Genomic DNA, 21686 nt, shown 5'->3' on the forward strand with positions numbered 1-21686 from the left:
AGTAGATAAAATTTTAAAAACATTCATTAAAAGTTTTTTGGCAGAGTATTTTAAAAATACAAGTTATTCAGAAATTCCATGTAAATAAATGTTTGGCAACTGCCTTGGCTTGGGTAAACAGTTCTATGCTAATCAAGCTAATAAAAATACATTTTTTCAATAACTATTTTATTAATAATTTCTCAGATTATGAAAATAATGACAAAAAAATACCAAAAATTTTCACTCTATTGTTCTACTCTGATGTAAAAGAATGAGGATGTGTTTTGTATCTATTTTTTCTATGCTAGAGAGTTTTACAGCTGTGTTGACCCAGTACAGTCCAACATTGCCATCAACAGAGACAGAGCCCTGCTTTGCTGACTACTGAAAAGAGTTCTAAGTTATTGCTAGAAACATGAAGCACAATCAAAGATGTTTTATCTGAATGACGTAAGACAATACCATTCTTCTGAAAATCAAATAGTTTTACCATGACATGACTTCCCATCTCCTTGAAGATTATTTGGGCATGGACCACAATAGTAAGAACCAAAAGTATTGAAACAAAATACTCCAGGGAAGCAAGGACTGGATGCACATTCATCTACATCCTCTTGACAATTTTTACCTGTATTGAAATACAGATTTAAATTTTCTTTATAATATTGTGTCACTAGACTTTGATGGTGCATATAAAAGTACAATGTATGCAAGTGCTGAGAAAAAAAAAAGTGCAAACATTCATTTCAGCACATCTAATAAGAACAGCTGATAAGGTTTGTTATTCACATTTTTCCTCTCATATCAAGCATTTTGCTTATTGTAGAATATGGAGAAGATGGGCTGTGGGGACTACATGCTTATCTGCAGGAGGAATCTCCTGTGTTTCACTGTGTTGATGAATTTACCTTTGCAGAGGGAACAATGCAAATTAGCTTTCATAATGAACTAAATTAACAACTATTATATTCATGCAAGAAAAATCTTGAAGTATATCATAAATCTGTATCACAAGACCATAAAGTTTCTTCATAACACTAAACTTACAACAGTAAGTTATTTACAGCAAAAATTTTTAAAAAATATTTTACACATAAAATTAAAAACTCCTATTTATCACTAAACATGATAAATGCATGGAAATAAAGCAGCAATTTACCTTGAAGTTCATGTGGACATTCACAGTAATAGCTGTTTATTCCATCCACACATCTGCCAATACCACACTGGTTAAGTTTACAGTCATCAGTATTCACTTGACAGAGATCACCTTCAAATCCAGCCACACACACACAAAGATATCTTCCACTTCCAGGTGGGAAATTAATGTTTGTCACACATGAGCCATTATTTAGGCAATCACATGATTTTACACTGACCTACAAGACATGCCCAATAAGACAGTTTTCTTTTTTTTTAATGAACTAGCAATGAGTTCTGAAAATAGATAACTTAGGTGTCTTATTAGTAAGTGTCATTTTACTGTAATATTCATTACCTCTATTTCTACCTTGGTTGTTGCATTGCAGTCATCTGTCAATGAAAATGTTAATTTGTGGACATTCATTGACACAGCTTTCCATGAAAGGAGACCTGATGGGGAAAGACTGGCACCTTCTGGACCAGAATCCAATGTGAAATGAATAGCAGAGCCCTCTGGATCTGAAGCCAAAAACTGATATAAAAAATCTTCTCCATAAAATGTCTGTAGCATACCCTGAAAAGTTTCAAGCACTGGAGGCTGGTTACCTGTAACAAAGGAGATATTTTCCTCCTCTAAGGAAAAGTTGCAATATACTTATAAAAATTAAAAGGAACGTATCTTTCTACTAAAGAAACTCCACATACTTATTTCTCTCAAAATTCTGATGTCATTTGAGGGCACAGGAAAAACACTTGATATTTTCAATGCTAGCCAGTGAATACTGTCAGCAAGAATTCACCACTGTGGCAAAAAACATGAAGGAAGAAGAAGGCATAACCAGTGTCAGCTGCTAAACTCCCTCATTTCTAATATCATCCTTCTTGCAGAAAGAGGTTGTGCTCCTTAGGTTTGGAGTGTTGCCTCTGGTTTTCGTTCTTGTCTCATTTCTCACTGTGGCTGTATTGAATTCCAGTCCATAACATGGTTATAACATGGAAATCCACTGACTCCCTCTCTGCTGGATGAGTTTCATTTCATTCCTTCTATTCACATCACATCCTTTTAGAACAGTTATATCTACCTTGGCTTTCACTACAAGTTTGAACTGGGACAAGATTCACCAGGACAGGCAGCAGAAGTCCCATTCAGACAGGACCTTTCCTAATCAAGGCAGAGTCTTGAGTTCATGAGCCTTTCACTCATGAAGACACTGATAGGATGGTTGTATTTGTGCTGTTATAGGCTGGGGTTGGCAGGACAGGCTGGATGGCTAGTATGAAAGCTCCAAGAAACATTCCATTTGGTGAAGGGACCAAGTTGATGTGGATATCCAAAGACTGATATCTGCACCAAAAGAGCTACAACTTCTATGTTGAAACTTTGTACTACAGAGAAGGAAAATGAAAAATTTAGACTTAAGTTTTCCTTTCATAGTATGGTTTCTAACTGGACTGGAGTACAGCAGCCTTAGATGTACTTAGATTTAGGCAATGTATCTATGCCATCAATGTAAATGGTGCCCAGATATTAATGTCTAAATAAATATGACATGTCATTTAATTTAATTTGGGATCTCCAGTTGTTTGCCATCAGAATAATTTGTTGAAAAACACCTGTTACACCTGTATGTTGAAGACAAATATATATGGGTGTAGCTGTGTTAAATATCAAGACTCCAAAGCACTAATTAGACTGAAAGTTGTTAATCTTCATTAGTTCTTTGTAATTGCTACAGCAGAAGAGTTAGGGAAAGTAAATTAAAATATTACATATATGGTCTGGAAACAACAACATAATTTTCAGAAACTAATAGAAATGTCAAAACACTTACCTAGTTAAACTTAAAGCATCACTATTACCATAAATTTAAAAACTTCACAGATTTTTGACTATTTGATATTTAAAAATAACCATTTAGAACTTACTTTCAACAACTGACCAAGTTAACTTTGATAAGTCAGGTCTGCACAGTAAGCAAGGGCTGGTTGGATTTGTGTCTCCTTCACCATAACAGAGTCCATCAATGTTGCATGTTTTCTCCTTTCAGAGAAATGAAAATGCAATTCATTAATGGTTTTGGTTATCAAACTGGCTATGAATTTGTAAGTATCAAAAAAAATCTAATCATTCTGCACTTCTATTAAACAACTAAGCTTGGTTTTAAATCTAAACAACTGATAGCAAGTTAGGTTTTACTTGGTAATTACATGAAGAACTTTTGGTTTGATTTTTTACATTTAAAATTGCCTCATCCCAGCTTCTCTTTCTATGCACTGATAATCCCTGCTGGAAACAAGAACAGGTATGTTCTGCTAATTTTTCTAGACTTTTTTCAGCCTAAAAAATTGCATACTTTCATAATAGAGAGTAGTGAAACACATACCTTTAACATACATAACCCAGATTCTTGTCGTTCACATGTCTGACAGGCTCCATCATACAATATCATTGTTTCAGAGTTGCTATAAACAAATCCATCATTAGAAACCTGCAAGGTGAGCAGTAAAAATTGATTAACTGGTACAGGTATTGATAGACCCACCCGGTCTGCTAGCATGAGCTTCCATTCATTAATAGACACCCACGTGCAGGTGTCTAAACCCTCACAAAAATCATCAGAAATCTAATCAAATCTGCCAAGGAGTCTAGGCAGATGTCAGTATGTAAGGTAAATTGAATTGTGTGTAGGCTGTATTGACCTTATTGACTCCATCTGTTTGAGAGCTCAGATATCTGCTCACAGGGATTTGTACATGTGGCTGAGCTCAACTCAGTTCTACCAAAGATGGATCCAAGGTCATTTGAAATACTCTAGGATAACTACTTGGCCTTTAACTTCTGCTCTTGAAGACTGTGTGTCTCTGCAGGCCCTAGCTGTATCTACCAGTACCCTTGCAGGACAACACTGTCAAACAATACTTGACACTTAAGTTTAGGTGACAAGACTGAGACCCCAAGTTAAGCAAGCTGACTTCTCCCTTTAGTACCATTAAATAAAGGATAATATCTACGTGATGTATTTTCATCTTAATAGGAATATCTGTAAGTAAATATTTGACATTTCTGAGAGTACCTTTATTTGCCATCTGGCAATGGGTTTGTCATCAACCACATCCATGACATCAGACTGCTGACCATCACTTGGTAACTGGCATTCAACAGTCCTGGCATTTTGGAAGGCAGCTGGCACAGTTAGAGGTTCTCCAGGAATCCATTGTCTATCACTATACTGAATGTTAAGACAGAAAATTTGTTTTTTCACTGAAATACATCACAAAAACATTTTTACCAGAGAAAAACTCCCCATGTATTGCACAGTGTTTGAACCAGTCTAATGTGCCTGGATTAGAATGCAGTGGCAAATATTACATGACAGTATTTGCACACACAGATTTTTACCTAATCCTGCTACTGTGGAGGAGCAGGCAGAGAAGTCTGTCCTGATGCACGGCCCTCTGGCACTGCATTGCCAAGGACAAACAGCCCTCCCAGCTGGAAGGGAACAGGAGGGTGAAGCAGTGGGTGATCCTCAAAGACACTGATCTGACGTGCAAGTGCCTCTGCTCCCATGCCAGGACAGGCTTTAGTCAAAGGAGCAGATGAGGGTTTTGGCAGGGCTCAGGAATCATTCTGGGTCCTGGGGCAATACTGGCAGTTGGCCATTTAGCCCTTGTATGAGCCAAGAGGTTGTTCAATGGAACAAGACACCATTGACTTTTATTGACACTCACAGACTTTTCTTCTAAACTGCTGCAAGGACAGAGCATCTAAGGATCCATCTTGAGAGCTCAAGATAACAGAATAAGGATGATAATACTATTTGACTGAAGCATTGATGTGGAAGTAGGGTTAAGCATATGGAAAATAAATAAAATAAATAAAATTACATGGAACTAAGACTCCAGGCCGACTAAGAATCAAGAGAACAGCAAGTAAAAAGGATTTTGAGCTTGAGTAGTTTTTACTGAGCTTCCATTTTTTTAGTTACTGGAACCAATCAAAACATTTAGTCAATCTGAATCTTCACATGAAGAGCCATCTGTGATAAAGGCCTTGACTTTTTTTTTTTTTAGCAGAAAAAGGAACACTTTTGCTAAAAAGACGTATGTGCTGCTTCTGTTCCAGCCACTCATTGTTTTCTTTCATCCTATACTCATTTAATAAATTAACAGCAAAGTTAAGTATAAAAGCTAAATATTTCTAAACATGTAATTTTGAGTACATTTAGTACTGTAACCTTTGAAATGTGATACTGTCTACTTCTTCAGAAACCTTTTGTTACTAGCTGGAGACAAGTTCAGATAATTTTTTCAGAAACAGTTTAACCTTTCAAAAAACCAATTAAAAAGCCTTCAGATCTGTAAGCATTCTAGCTCATAAGGTTCATGGAAACTAGAGTTCAATGTAAAACAGAAGGAAATAAAACTGTATTTTTGTTTTGCAGAGATTAAACATACTCTTATCCTTTACCTTTAAATTCTTTATCTCTGTAATCATAGGTTCCTGGCCATTTCCTACCCAAACCTGTATCATATATCTACCCTAAACTGGGTAAGATAGCCCATAAACAATAGATTTGATTTAACATTTCAAAAGTGAAAATACTGAAATAAAAAAGAAATTCTAAATTCTGTTAACACGCCTCTTCTACAAAATTTTGATCATTTAAGTTCAATCTCAAAATATGTGCAGTTCTATACTGTTGCAAGTTCACTGACATTTCCTTAAATTAACTATTTCTCCAGCCAGAAAATATAAAAAACAGTACCCCAAACTTCCTTTCTTTTGTATTCTCAAGGAAAAAAATCACAGCTTTCTCCTCAACTACAGCTAACAGCAGTAAAATGGCTCTTGTCAGTGAGAAGATCATCATTAAAAGTGACTAATTAGGAAGTTTTTGTGTTGGGAGCGAAATAACAGCATCACCAAGACAGATTTCACAATATCTTGACATGAGTTAAAACTGAGACATTTCAAACTGTGATAAGTGAACTCCCAATAATTGTCTTACTGGAAGCTTGGTCCAAAAATCTTTTAATATAAGGGGAGCATAAACCTACTCTCGACAATCATTTCAAGCTAACTTGAGTGGATATACGTTGAGTTTAAGAAAAATCTATAACCAGCCTTGCCTAATCTGTCAAAATAAATTCAGCATCTGCTGGAAATAGCTAAGGAAAACTATTGTCTCAGGAACCCATTGAATGGTTCCCCTTTTGCCAGCTCTCACCCCTTCCATCATCACACCAATAAATTACAGTTTTACTTTTAGTTTTTTTTTCTCATATCTAACATGACATAAAAACTTATATGCTGACCATTTATTCCAGGCTACAACTTGTATATTCCTTATATATTTACCTTGATTTTTTTTTTAAGAATGAGCAACAACAGTCTCTCCACACAAATTCGCCTTAAGTTTACAGTGAAACATTTTTAAATCTCCTGTTCAAACCTGAGATGTATCATTAAATACCCATGGTATTCTACCTCTGGGAAATGGACAACATATCAAAAATGCCTTTATCTTTTCCTAATAGATTTATTATGTTTATAAAATGCTATTTCAAGCATTAGATTTGAGACAGAAATCTAGTAATGGCTTTAACCTTGCTGTCCTTTTTCAAAGAAGTGGTACTTCAATTCCTTTCCATAAGCACTTAAAAATACAACGATGTGCTGGTTGTTACTAATAGGGCTGCCCTTGCCCTCTTCTGATGGATAGCTGCTGTGGGCTGTTATCTCCCTCCCAGCTGCTGAACATTCCCCTTATGTTTTGTATTTCTCTTATCATGGAGGAAATGGCAATCTTGCAAAGTCTTGAGTGTTTGCTGCAAAGTGCTGAGTGCCTTTGCTTTTAGCTTCCACTAAACCATTGGGCTGTGCCCACGTCAATGAATAATATCTTGACATTTTGTCCCTTGTTCTCTAGGAAGTTTAAAATGTAATTGTCACTATTCCGGGAGACCTACTTGCAATTTGATGATTTCACATTTCAGGTTCAATGAGTCCCTGAAGCCATTTCCAAACACTCTCACAGATGTGCAGTCATACTGTCGGATATTGCACAGCCCAGCATTCTCCAGCTCTGTAATTTCTGGAGCCTGGTCTTGGAAGCAGAGATTAGACAATAAATGCTAGTATGAGAACTCACTCATATGCATTTACATTATGCAGTATGTTTATTTTTCTATCCAACCATGAAAATTATGTAAACAAGAAGATCTGAGACTAGCTGAAAGGAAGCATAAACAGAAAGACTTTATATTGTTACACTGAAACTTTAAATTTAAAGCTAGGCTTCTGTCTTCTCTTGGAATCTCAGTATTAGGAAGCAGAGAAATTTCAACTGGTAACAAATGCATGTGAATACATGTTTTGATTTCTCAACTATGGTTCTTTACATCAGACTTCCAGAATAAAATTGAAATGAAACTAAGGCCTTAGAAATAGGAACTGGAAAGGAGGCATTTATGCAATAATTTATATAGGGATTATTTTTTATTAAAAACTAAAAACTATAAAAAAAAAGAGGAAATTATTTCAGGATATAAAATGACAGATCAGAACACTCAAAAGCAGTTTTTATGAGGCAAAACCATCTTATTCCTCTTGAAGTCAATATTTATTATTCTATTCTCTCTTTCTCTATTTGTTCTTAAGTAAGTGATTGCAAACCAAAATATTTACAGGTTTTATGGAGTTCTGACTTCAGTAGTACTGTTCATATTTTTCCAGTGTAATTGTTCAACTGAATTTTTAGTGAATATCTTACCTACTGAAAATGAAACAAACCCTGCCCAGCACTATTTGTTGCAGCTCTTTTTTCTTCACTACCAATTCTGCTCCCATCCCATCTAACAGCTTACAGAGATGTAACATCACTAAAGACAAAAACATCCCACTGAGATTTAATAAGCAGGATCACATAAACTATAAAAAACTAAGGGAGTGATGAATGTGGCATATTTTCCCTGAAGGAGACAGCATGTGGAAACACTGACATTCTCTTGGGGCTACACTCTGCATGGCAAAGTCACTTTTTTAATCTGACCTATTAGAAACTAAGCTCAGTTTTTGGCCTTGGAAACAAGAAGGCTGAATGCAAAATAATTACAGCTGTAGTAAACTGTAACTAAATGACTGAGAACCCTTGCCCATGTACAAAAGCAAAAGGGTGCAAAAAAAAAATACACTTTGCACAAACACTGAGAACATTATTGAAGTAAATGTGATTTCCCCCCACTTACCAGACAGCATGCTGCAGTCATATGAGCTGTAGCCCTGAAAACATGCACAGCCCCATTCTGTACATTCTCCATTGCCACGGCAGAGACTGGGACACTTCAGAGCAGTAAGCAGGCTCTCAACTGACTCTTCAAGTTCCTCTGGGCTGTAATTTATTTCTTCTAAAATTCTTTTCTCACATTCATTCTCCAGCAGAGCTAAGGAGGCTTCTGCCCAGCTGAGGTCATCTTTCAGCAGCAGATCTTTAAGGCACATATCGATGGCATCCCCTGTCCGGCGGCCAAGGAGGGCACCACAGGACCTCCCTATGCTGGAATTAGCTATTGCCTGCTGGCACAGGAGCAGAGCACTAGATTCAGTAAGGCCTGAAGGGGTGGGCCAAGAAAGAAGGAGATTTTCATCTGTGTCAGTGGCATGGTCCTCTGGGAAAAAATAACTATATCCCTCTAAATCTGTTTGGCTGAGGCTTTGGAAGACAAATACTGGATGGTATTCATAATAATTCTGGCGTTTCCCTCTACTTGTAGCAGATTGAGTTTTGTGAAAATGACTGCTGTAATAGTGAGAATTTCTCCTAATGTCTAAGCTTGAACTTCCCTCTCTTTCCGTACCAGTATTTCCCTCTGAGGTGGTAGAGAGACGTGAGTTTAACAGTGATGTTTTGTGAAGTTTGGTTTGATTATTCTGCCTCTGCAGAAGTGTAGATGAATCCATTTCACGTGTAGATGAACGTTTCTTTAAGCCCCTGACAAGATCAGCAGGACCAAGATACTCAGCAGTGACATCCAGTCCTGGTATCAAAGAAAGAAATCTACCATTTTCACTTTCTTTACAAGCCAGAGGTTCTGACTGAGTAACTGTCTCCAGATTGTTTGCTGATAGGTGTAATCCAGTATCTTCAAGTGTACAGTCACAGAAGAACATTTTTCTAGAAGATGTTAACAAAGCAGGTGTCTTGTCAAACAAGCTCTCCCCTGGTAAAATCCTAGTGAGGAAAGGAAAAGGTGAAACTGTATCATCTGAATTATTTTCTTTGTGTTACTAAAGTATAAACTTTTTTTGTTCTTTGTTGTTTCATACTTCTACAGCATGTCTGCATCACAGTTATATTTAAACACCAGTTAAAACACAAAATCTCAACAGTAACTTATAAAAGAATTGAGATGAGTGGGTACTTTCTGTATACCTTGGTGCTTTGTTCCAAACCTAATCAAACTAATCTTACATCATAGTGCTTAAATACTTTTTTGGCAATGCAGTTTAAATTTTCTCTTAAATTAATTATGGAATGTAATTATGACATTCTAATATCAACTTAAAAACATAAGCAAAGTCTTATTATTTATTTTTGATAAGTTTTTAAGAGTGTGAAGGAAAGGTAGAACCAAAAATGGTGACATTTGATTCATCAACAGAAGCATTTTTTTACCTCCATTCCTTAATGAAAGAAAAAGGAATATTAGCATGGTTTGGGATTTCCATGCCACTTGCAGTGTGATAGTCATTCTCTGCATTTCCATCAAAGGTGCCACAGAGTCCCACTGTATGTCTGTAATCTGAACTGGGTGCCCTAAGTGTTAGGCTCATCCCCCATTCACTCACATCAGCACGAACAAAAGCTCCAGAAGAAAACAAAACCTAAAATGAGATTGAAGATAGCCTCATGAGAAACTTGCTTTTTCATTTACCTATTCTGTAAGCAATTATTTACCACTTACTGTTACTTTTCTTCCTAGGTAGGATTCAGTGATTCTGACATTGCTTCCTGTTGTGTCTCTGTTTATTACAGATAAGTGTGGCTGTGATTCATGGAGCTGACCACTGCACATGTCAAATGCAATTATATCACTTCCTTCCTTAGCAACAAAGCCACAGTTGCAGGACGCTGGGTAGTGAAGACTTCCACAGTCCCACTGGCGAACATGAACCTCAAAATCTCGAGATGTACTCTTATAGAGAACAAATGTTCCTGTTTTAAAATTGTCATAGACTCTGGAATCAAAAGAACAGCACATGATATCACTTTGGTTGTGAAATAACAGTATCACTACGTGTCAGCAACACTATTTTCAAGCAGATTTCAATCATTTGGTGAACACTGATACTGAAACTCCTTTTCCCAAGTCAGAAAAAACACTACAGCTCACAGAACACAACACAGCTTTATCCTGAGCAAATGCCATCATATCTCCTCTGAGCAGTTCTAAATTGAAAAAAAAAATCTTATTTTTACAGCAGAAAAGAAGGATCATGAGTGGAATATACGTAGACAATGGCTGTGAATGGAAACAGAAGCATGAAGCTACTGCTATTCTTTGATTCTAACAGTGCATATGGAGGGTACTTCTCAAGCTTTGTGTGTCTACAATGGTACACCTATGCAGCAAGAGCAATAAGATGCATAGCAGTGTGCATGTGGGGGCAGCTGCTGAAAACTGCACAAGTACCCTTGACAAAATGATTTAGAAAGTCACATCATTTTAAAAAGGTCTGCTTTATTAAGATGGAGATGGGGAGTGCTTATTCCCAATGATCATTTAAGATGAAAACCATAAATAGCAACTTGCTTTTTTTCCTTAGGGTTAGCCATCTGTCCCCTGAAGCAAGGTTAAAATAGCCAATTTAATGATTCAGCAGCAAAAAATAGAAAAAAAAAAAAACAGAAAGAAAACCCCCAAACTTTTGCTGTAAGTTTAATAGCCTCTTGGCTATAAATGGCATTTGACAGTTGATTGTAGCCTGTCAATTTGCTTTGTGTATAATGGAGCAGCAGACAAACTGCAGATGGCTGCACTACTGGGACTGCATTGGATTGTCCATAATTCAATAGGTAATTTGTTTCTTCAGTTTGTAAAATAAAGTAGCAACATAATTTATCCTTAAAAAAGAGAGCTCTTTCTCTGCAGCATCATGCTTACAGACAGATCACATTGCAGTAAAACACTGCTTCATGAGAAAGCTTGAGCACAATGCATCCATGGTTACAATGCCCAGTTAAGACATCCCTAAAACTTCTACTGAAGGAGAAACTGAAAGATTAGGATAAGCCCATTGACTTTACTAGTAGTAGTAGTCAAAGTTCTTTTAGAGAACCAATCACAACTTTTATTTCCCCTTCTGTTATCATGTGTGGGTTGAACATCCTTTTTTGGAGGCAGCATATCCTCGTCTTCTCACCTTACTGCTTGAAATGTGCTCTGCTGAACAAAGAACATAAAACTCCCAGGTGTGGAGCCCATGTTAGTTCAGACATCCTTTGTGAATCAGAAATACCTTGTAGGAAAGAAGCACACCAAAACCAGCTGTGGCTACAAAAGCTGTTTTCATTTCAAAATCCTTTTTGGCCAGTGATGTGCAAGTGACAGCAGTCAATAAGTTGCTTTCAATGCCACTAATAAATGCAGCAAAATGCTACACAGACAGCAGACAGCTTCTAGTAATTTGATCCTTACAAGGATTCTGATACTGACACACAAAAATAGGGAAACATCTTTGCATTAAAAGTTTTCTTTACTCAATTATTTTATCATGGTTCATATTTAATATATGAACATTTCTATTTTTTGCAGTCAACAGACTCTACAGCTACCACTCCTCTTATCCATTTGCTTCATTCACTTGCCACAACCCCAAAACTTGCTTTTAGAAATACAAATATTACAAACCTCATCATGACAGGCAAGATTTTACCAACTAAAGCACATTAATCCTTATTGTCAAAAAAAAATTGTCAACCACTCAGTGCAATTGCAGGAAACTACAGCTTACTTGTATCAACAGCACAGATTTAGAATAAATATAGAGATAATTAAAGAAACAGAACACACTCTCCAAAACACACCCAAAAATACTCCCAACACACTTAAAATTAAGAACAGCAAGCCAGTAATTACCTTCCATCAAAAGTAATTATATGAGGGTCAGTAAATGAGTAACAGTAGGCAGTGGGTAGATCCTTAACCGTAATCTTCAAAACAAAGGAAAAAAAAGAAAACATGTCAGGTTAGGAAATAAATGCACTCAGCTACATTATTTGTGATAGTAGTTTACATTCCAATAAGTATATTATATTATACTTTTAATCAATCTTAGTAGTTACTTCAATATTAAAATGTAAGACAAAAAATTCAAATGAGAATTTCAAGGAAAAACAAAGCACTTAAAAATTTTGGTGTGACTCAGCAAGTCACAAGCTTTTGAAATAAAAGCTTCACTAACACCAGCCCCACTTCTGGACAGTTTACAGATCATTACACAAGGATTTTCAACCTGTGTGCTCTCTGGAACATAGCCATTCCACAGGAAATTCTCACTGGATACAGGTTTGACTGCAATTCTGGTAATCCTGTCTCCATCCTGCATGAAGTCTGTCACAGCACTGAAATAAATTACAGCTTGACTACAGATTCCATCATTGCAGGATTTCTGAAGAAGATCCACATGACAAGAAGAAAGAGCCAAGTTTAGACCTAACTGCTCTTTACCTGTTTTAAAGAAAATATATCATTAGTGAGTTCCTTCTCTAAGTAAGTCACATTCTCCATACTACATATGGAGATACTAACTAATGTAGATACTAACTTATTTACACACACTTTCATAAATTAAAATAATTATGCATTTTTCTTGGGTTTAGTTTGGTCATGCAAAAAACCTCCTATCTACCTCTTCATATACACACCTGAGACAATGTTTTTGCATTCCCCAGTTTGACAGACAAATGGAAATCATGATAGGCTTGATAATATGAAAAAAAAAAAAGGTTGTCTGCATAGGCAAGGCTCCTCCTAGTTCACAGGATTTGTGTTTGAGAAAATATTACAGAAAATGGCTATAAGAGTAAAAAATTATGACTTCATGACTGCATATGTAATACTTGCAATGCAACACGTACACAAAATTACCTGAATTATAAACTTTATAAGTATTACAGTATTCTATTCAAGTTAAAGAATGTAGCTCTGATATCAATGTCCACCAAAACACCTGCAAACTTCAACAAGTATTTTTTTCATATTTTGCAGCAGCATCAATCAGAGACTGAATACTTCAACATTTTAGGAGTATTTTACAGTGTAACCACTTCTCTGAAGAAGGAAACCAGCACAGTATTTATAAAAAAATATAAAAAAATAAATATACAAAATGTAACAACATCGGGGTAATACTTACCCTCATCAACACTGTTTAATGTTAATGAGATTTTGCAGTCACTTTTTAGCTGGCTAAATTCAGGACAAGGAATAGGAATGCTACTTTCTATTGTCAGTCTGTATTCCTTCCCATCTTCTGATATATTGTATGTTTCTGGATGTATCTAGCACAGAAGAAATTTTGCTTAAAATGCAATCTTTGTGAGTAAACTGCAGCACTGCTTCCTAATCAGCTAGGAGTGCTTATTTACATGGGCTGAGGAGCAGCAGCATAATGAGGAGAAGATGCAGACACAGCAGCCACAGTCTTGAAGAGGTGGGTAAAGGGGCAAGGATAAGGAAAAGGCAAGAAAAAGGGTTAGCTAGAAAGGAGGGAGTTAGCAAACCACATCTTCACCACAAAAATAAGTAACACTTGGAATCTAAGATAAAAACAGCTGTGTGTACTGTCAAAGTGGACAGTGGGTGAGAGGGTTGAAGGAAGCGGGAAGCTACCTAGAGGCAACAATTCCAAAAGAATTTGGAAGCACCATATTTCTCCTGGGATTCCCTCTCTGCAAGCTCACAATATGGATGACCAAAAAATGGATAATCAGAAACTCAATTAGAGATAGTAACAGGGGCCTCAGCTTGGTAGGATGGGTGGGGTCCTGAATGCAGCCTCACAGGGAAACAGAGAGAGCACATTGCCTCCTTGCAGGGTACACTGCAGATCTGAGAGAAATCTGGGCCCTGACCCTACAGCAACAGGCTCAGGCTAAGTCAGCAGGACTATACCCAAGATGTAATTATTGACATGCAGTCTGTCCTTCCGGGACTGGGGTTCCATTCTTGGCCAGAAAAAGGGTCTATATAGCTCTATCCACAGCAGGAACTAAAACTAGTTTGCTGCTTGGCCTCTGACCAGGCAGCACAGCACAGCCCACCTCCCAGCTACCCCTCTCCAAGCCCATACCAGGCTGTGCCCCCAGACTTTATGAGCACAGCACCAGTTGGCTCCAGTGCTGGAAACCTGTGTGTGGTTTGCACTGTGTGTGCAAGGTGCCAACTCACCCTTCCTGCACCTTGAGTACCTGGGAGCACAAAAACCACTGTGACTCTTGCTTTTGGACAAATTTAAGTCCGCCTCAGCTGACAACAGGCTCAATTTATTCACAGTTTATACATTTTAAGTGCTTTCTAGTCCGAAGACTGACTGCTGTAGCAATACTCAAAAATTCCTACCACATCAAGTTTTTACAAAGTTACCTTAATTCCAGCAAAAAATTCCTTGCTCTCAACTGAAGAGCTTTGTATATCTGGCTTCTCCATGAAAAAAGAAGAACTGCTACAGTAGACCTGTAGGGTAAAAGCAGAATAAAAAAATATATTTTTGATATGAAGCGGTCACATGAAAACAAAACTTTGCCATCATGGTCAGTTCAATGATTTATCATGGCCAGTCTTCTGGTTGCACCATAAGTTACCAGTTGCCACTGGTAAAAGGTAAATACTACTAAAGAAAAAAAGCAGAAACAGACCGAGCATCCTAGGACCTTTTCCTAGCATATTCTACCAGCGGTGCAGAGATATATTCAACTAATGGCTGCACACAAATCATATTCAATGAACACCTTAAAAATCTTTTCTGGAGCATTTCTACAACTAATGATATCTATGAAAATGTATTTTACATTTGTTTACATGTTATTCACTACTTTTTTTTGTATTTCATAGCTTTTGCATTTTAATTTAATTTAGTGACCATCAGATCTTAGATTATATTTTTCCTGATGTTATAGACCTGGATAATCTTCTTCAGGATGAGGAATTCAGTGTGACTTCCCTCCACTAAACCAGTTTCATGCTACTAGACACTGTAATTTTGCTTTGGTTTGGTTTTTGTTTTGGCATTTGTTTTTATTTTGCTGTATCCATTTTGAGATGTGTTGACCATATATGCAGTATTTCTGATCCTGAAAAAAAAAGTGATTCATAGCAGCAGGAGATAGCTTATGATTGTGCCTTTCCTTTTGACTGTCACCAAGCCAACACTGTCAGGCAAGTCTTCACAAAATCTCCAAATGATTTTCGGGGAATAAAGTTGCTATTCCTGTCCATAAGCCATCCAGGCAGCCTGACTTTGGCTTGAACATACATATGCAATATCAACCATGTTTTGCTTTTTGTTTTATTTTCTTCAGGAAAAATTAACCTCTATTTTGGTATATATAGGTGAAAGATGTATTGATTTTCCAATGCTTAGGCTTCTCATAGTTACCATGAGACCTTAAGTCTTCATTCTGGTACAATGGAAGGTAAGGCATCACACTGCTTGTGATGGCATAGATTAAAACATAAATTCTAGAGACAAACCCACATCCAGAGAAAAATATGCATCTAATGAATCAACAACACAGCTTTTCACAACCTCTGGCTCTTATAGCCTCTCACTGAGATGGAGTTGTATCCAAAAATCCTCTTAATTTACATTATTCAAATAAAAAATTTTCCTGGAGGGTCACTGCACTGTATTGAGACAATCAGTCTCAAAACCTCAGAGGCAGTGGTAGTTATATTTCTGTGATATTTACATATTCATATGGGCAGTTGGTGTAAGTAAGTAGAGGCAGTAGGCTTCTGCCAAGAAAAATTATACAGGAAGGTGCTGGACCCCTCTCTAAAAACTGTTAGTGTCTACTGAGCCATATTTACAAATACACAAAGAAATCATAATAATGTTTTAACATACTCTGTCTCCAAGTCTGACATTTATCCCATCAAGTTCTAGAAGTGAGAAGGTATGAACTGCTGTTTCATGTGTAAGTTCTTCTTTCACACCTTCAGGAGAAAGTCTTGACCAGGTGACAATGAATCCAACAGAGCTGTTTGCAAAAGGAATGCCAAAGGTACACCTTAGGTAGATGCTGCCTCTGATCATCTCTGCTACAACTTCAGGAACAGATGGAAGTGGTGGTGGCACAGCCGGAGATGATGTAGGAGCCAGGTTACCTGGTCAAACAGAAGTGTAGTCTGTGCTTTTTATTCTGCACAAAATCAGTATTGGATACAATGGCATTGACATAATTTTTGCCAATTAATGCACTAGTAATATTTACCCTTTTATATGTGGAAATGCTACATAATTTCTTAAGAGAATCAAAGAAAAATACGTATCTTCCTGCTAATAATTATTAAATGGACAGAAAACTCTCTATGGGCTTTTGATTACATTCTAGACAACAGGAAGGTGCTAAAGAGGGAAAAAAACTCAATCCAAATAAATCTAAACAAAAAACATAAGCAAGAGAATAAAATGCAATTAATTATTTTACCAGGCAGGAGAGAGCAACATGGAAGGGAATGTGCCTTACAACAAGAAGAATAATTTCACTATTTACGAAGAAAGTGGGGAAAAGAAAAAGAAAAAAGGAAAAAGAAAAAGGCTATTTAGAAAGAAACAGAAAAAGTAACAACATAATTCATAGATTCCTCTTATATTTTACTCCTGAAGAATCATTCAGCATCATTACAGTTACATTTTGACACCTATTCAAAATATTCTGAGAAAGAACTTTTGTAATCCAAGTTTGTCTAAAATTACCTCCAAACTGCTCATTTTGCCACAAACCAAGCCATACTGTTGATAACATGAACACGTTTTTATTCAAGTCAGAATATCACTAAGTGCTGACATTATTGGGTCACAGATGCACAGAAAATCTGGAAAATCAAAACAAAATACTCACTGCTACAGACGCCTTCAATTTCCATTCCCTCAGGATCACAGGTCTTTGGCCTTGCATCTGAAACAACTATACAGTGTTTTTACATTTTATATTCACATACAGAATATGAACAGCAGTGCTCTTATAGACCAAATGTCACAAAACACTAACTGAAGTGCAAAAATTCAGAATAGAAGCAATCTTGTAATCTGATCCATTTACAGCTAGGACAGCAGTGAGCACAATGTCTTCTGCTGGAAATCATGTATGAGGAAGGGTACAGAACATCCTACCACCTCTACAACCTTTACTGCTCCTGTGCTCAGCAAATACTTAAAAATGTTGCTAGTGAATAAAAAGGAATTCTACTATTCTCTTAAATATATATTTTGCCTCCCTAAATTCACATTTGAACACTTATTCTTTAACTGTAACCCTGGACAGCAAAATTCAGCGCAGACCAGCATTGAAAAAACATCACCATTCCTACGGAAGCCTACGAAAAATTGCTTGTGCATTGCTATTGTTTTGTATTTTGAATGCTACAGAAAAATAAGTGGAACTTGACTTAAACATGAAAATGCCAGTTAGTCACTCTACCCAAACTACATCAGAAGGGCAGCAGCAACACTGGAAATCCCATTAACCAAAAAGACTAAAAAGCAGACTTTGCTGTTCCACACTTCAGTGGTATAATGTTTGAATTCCTTAGCATGTAGAGGACAGATAGAAAATTTGCAACAGGTATCAGGTATATCAGCTGTCAAGTGCTCTTTTTTAAAGAAAAAACACTGGCCACATGGTAACTTAGATACAAAAAAGGAGTACAACAGTACAATGTACTTGACAACATCATCTTAAATATGTGCATTTGAACTCAAAATGTGTTTCAGATTTACAGCGTTCAATAGAGCCAAGTAGGAGTTATGCTTTTTGCCTGCTTTGTTTTGAGGTAGTAAAAAATTGCTAGCTTGCTGTCTAGCTGTGGTTTTGTATATCTTCTTTCCTCATCATGTACCAGGATCCAAAGTAAATGCAAGTCCTATTGTGCAAGAGTTCATTGTTTCAGGCACACGCTTGCTGAACCCTTGGAGAATGTTTTAACAACTGGATCTAAAGGTATAATGATGGGCCAACAAGGCACCAGAAAGCCCACTGATAGATTTGCTACTAAGCTTTTGAAAGTAGTCAGTAACAGAGAACATGACTCCAAGCAATACAGCATATGATGCATGAAAATCCTGCTAGTATTTTCATAATGGTGAGTTATATGAGCCAATAACAATTTCCTATTACACAAATTTGTCCCTGTTTCACCGTATTCATAACTCTAAGGATTTAACCCTGGCTTGCTTATCTGAAAAATCTGTCATAAATAATGAAATGCTGAAGTTTTGAGCTGCCAACACCAACATACTTTTGCAGCACAAGCACCCAAGACAGTAGGAGACATTGCAAAGGGTCTCCTTTTTCATAGAACTAATAAAATATGTATCAGTAGAGCATTTCTGCGCTGAATTTTCTTCTTGCAACAACATGTATACACTTCAGAAAGATGTAAGAATTACAAGAAAAATACTCCTAACAGTGCTAAATAATAATTGATATAAACACATTTTGCTCAAGTTCCTAAGACAAAATTTATTCTGATACAAAATTCTATGCATGTTCAGTAATGGCTATTTGAACAGTGTGAGTGCCATGAACTACACTGAATTTTGGTACACTGAATTTTGACTTCTAGATGTGTCTTATAACCCCAGCTCATTACATGGGAAATTTCAATTCCTAAGTTTCTGGTCTTTGAAAATTAGTCAAATGCTACATGTAAGTTGAAGAGGGGTGAAGTGAATCCACTTCACTATTTCAGATCATTTCTCCTATCATATCAATATTAAAAGCAAGGATTGCAAGAAATTTTAGCATAACTATTTCCTGACATTTCCACTCCACCAAATAGCAGACAGATATAAATCAGAAAAACACCTACTCATAAACACACACACTTAGCTGAGTTAGAGCATGCATTTTCTCACCTTCTGCACAATACCCCATGCACCCTTGGGTGGGCTGCAGAAAGTAAACAAAGAAATCCCCACAGTTCCTGACCCTGACAGGGATTCGGAACAGGCAGCAGTCTTTGGAAGTGCTGAAGAAAAACCGCCATGTAGCACAGGCTGTTAACTGCTTCATCTCACCAGGTCCAGGCATGGATTCTGACTCCCTCAGAGACAGCCAGACAGGGGCCTGAGTCCCACAGTGATTCATCTTCAGCACCAGAGAAAAACATCGGGAAATGGTTAATGCTGCGCTTTAATTAGAGGTACATATGTAATTAATTTCTCGCATGAGCTTTCAGCAAAGTTCAGCCAGTATAACAGAGGGATTGCTGACTTTCCTCCTCAAGGCTGAATACAAATACACACAAAAGAGACTTAAGTGAATTTGTGAGTGAGTGTGCAAGAGTGTGAGTGAGTGTGAGTAGTGTGCAAGACTGTGAGTATTGTGCAAGAGTGTGAGTATTGGGCAAGGGTGTGACTGTGCAAGAGTGTGTGCGAGTAGTATGCAAGAGTGTGCACAAGTGTGAGTGTGCAAGTGTGAGTATTGTGCAAGGATGTGAGTAAGTGTGCAAGGGAACTAGTGTGCAACATTGTGAGTGTGCAAGGGTGTGAGTGTGAGTATTGTGCAAATGTGTGCACAACTGTGAGCGTGCAAGAGTGTGAGTGAGTGTGCAAGGATGTGTGAGTGTGAGTAGTGTGCATGTGAGTGTTGAAGGGTGTATGAGTGCAAGAGTGTGTGTGCAAGTGTGTGTGAGTGTGAGTAGTGTGCACGAGTGTGAGTAGTGTGCAAGGGCGTGAGCGTGCAAGAGTGTGTGTGAGTGAATTTGTGTTAAGAGTGTGTGTGAGTGAATTTGTGTTTTTTCTAAAGACAGGCTATAATTTAGTGTGTGAAGAACTCAACAGGAAACCACATCTGAGTGCTTGCTCAGAAAAGCTCACAGCTGTGTTATGGCTTTGTGCGCTACTTGGCACCATTACCCTACAGTGAGCGACTGTGGGATGCTATCAGGGCACAGCAAATGCAGTGCAGAGCAGGAGTACACCAAGTATCAGCTAAAGGTGTTAAAGTTTTATCTGCCCTTTGCCATCAACTGAAGGCTCAACTAACCTCTTGGATTTCTTTTAAGAGATGTGGGCAGCAGACCCATGTATGTTTGAACTGTTTGGATTCATTTAAAAGCACTTAATTTTAAGAGACTGTGACAAGGAAATTTCAGTTCAGTAGAAAAATCAAGACTACAATATTCTAATGACATTTTTAGGTTTTTTGAGGAAATAAATGTTTTAAAAAGGGGAAACTAAAAAGATGTATCTCCTTAGAATATAACACAGCTCCAAAATAAAGCTACAAATAAGCTCTGAAATAAAGAACTAGTCATCTGAAGTATTAAATATTTCAAGCAACTCTTGAGTCTTTGGAGGCTTGCAGATGACAAGGCAACTAATATTCAATTAGCTCTGTTAGTTCAAGTCACTTTAGGAGTAATCTCTTTTCTGTGACATGATGACTTTAAAAGCTCCACAATTACTGGGTTCACGTGGCTGCAAGCCTTTATACTGCTCTCACAGTGCCTTCCTGACACACTGACCATCACACAGTTCCATTTACAACATGATTGCCCTGCTATGCTGCTACTGAGAAAATTTCTTCAGAACTGAGTGGAAATTACAGTTTTTGAGTGCTCTAAAAGGGATTTAATTTATCATCCTCTGCTATTGCCCATTCAATGTAAAATTTTCAATGCTTAAGACTTAATTTTCCAGTCAACACATTTTAATATAATCAAGTATTTAGAGAAGATAGGAACTTTGCATTGATCCACATCAGTCCCCATAATCACACTATTTTTTGTACCTATCCTACTGAAAAATTCTTCACCAAAATATCTATTTCTCAGAATGAAACTATTTGAAACAATACCTCCACACACTTGGTTGGCATCTCAGCAGGCTTATCAAAAACCATGAAGCGATACCATCCTGGAGTCAGGGAATGGTCACAGATTAAATCCTGAATAGCTGATTGCTGGAGGTGGGATGAATCAAAATGCACACTTCGGTAAGGGCTCTGCAGGATCTGATGTCCACCAGGAGAGCATTCCAGAACTGTGGTGCAAGAGCATTTAGAGTATCAAGATGGAACGCCTAACAAGTATTTTAGAAAAGATGTTAAGCATTTTTAAAGGAAAATAAGGACATGTTGCAATATTATGCAAAACTAAATTTATGAAAGAAGATATTGAAGTTCTAGTAACAACAACTTTGCATGTTAGCACTCTTGAAATTTAACAGAATTCATTATATCATAACTTTTTAGTGGACAATAAATGCAGTAATAACCACATAGGCATTTACCCTAGATGCAAAACCAGTGGGAAGGAATATGTTTATA

At 37.1% G+C, this 21686-nt stretch overlaps 1 protein-coding gene across 1 annotated transcript in view; it reads right to left on the bottom strand.

Moving 5' to 3' along the window:
• The window catches only part of VWDE (von Willebrand factor D and EGF domains), a 31806-nt gene extending 10479 nt beyond the window's left edge, over nucleotides 1–21327 (bottom strand). The window contains exons 1-18 of the mRNA XM_059480761.1: nucleotides 21216–21327; nucleotides 19271–19502; nucleotides 17256–17321; nucleotides 16259–16518; nucleotides 14776–14865; nucleotides 13547–13691; nucleotides 12644–12858; nucleotides 12268–12341; nucleotides 10093–10366; nucleotides 9804–10012; nucleotides 8377–9359; nucleotides 7099–7235; nucleotides 4200–4355; nucleotides 3510–3614; nucleotides 3052–3166; nucleotides 1481–1731; nucleotides 1142–1361; nucleotides 473–610 (exon numbers count right to left, since the gene is read on the bottom strand). Of these exons, the coding sequence (XP_059336744.1) occupies nucleotides 473–610; nucleotides 1142–1361; nucleotides 1481–1731; nucleotides 3052–3166; nucleotides 3510–3614; nucleotides 4200–4355; nucleotides 7099–7235; nucleotides 8377–9359; nucleotides 9804–10012; nucleotides 10093–10366; nucleotides 12268–12341; nucleotides 12644–12858; nucleotides 13547–13691; nucleotides 14776–14865; nucleotides 16259–16518; nucleotides 17256–17321; nucleotides 19271–19502; nucleotides 21216–21260 (3715 nt within the window). The 5' untranslated portion in view covers nucleotides 21261–21327. The remainder of the gene's footprint in view (nucleotides 1–472; nucleotides 611–1141; nucleotides 1362–1480; nucleotides 1732–3051; nucleotides 3167–3509; nucleotides 3615–4199; nucleotides 4356–7098; nucleotides 7236–8376; nucleotides 9360–9803; nucleotides 10013–10092; nucleotides 10367–12267; nucleotides 12342–12643; nucleotides 12859–13546; nucleotides 13692–14775; nucleotides 14866–16258; nucleotides 16519–17255; nucleotides 17322–19270; nucleotides 19503–21215) is intronic.
• Nucleotides 21328–21686: the final 359 nt, after the last annotated feature.

The sequence above is a fragment of the Ammospiza nelsoni genome, chromosome 1, assembly GCF_027579445.1.
Source record: "Ammospiza nelsoni isolate bAmmNel1 chromosome 1, bAmmNel1.pri, whole genome shotgun sequence".
Classification (NCBI taxonomy): Eukaryota; Metazoa; Chordata; class Aves; order Passeriformes; family Passerellidae; genus Ammospiza; species Ammospiza nelsoni.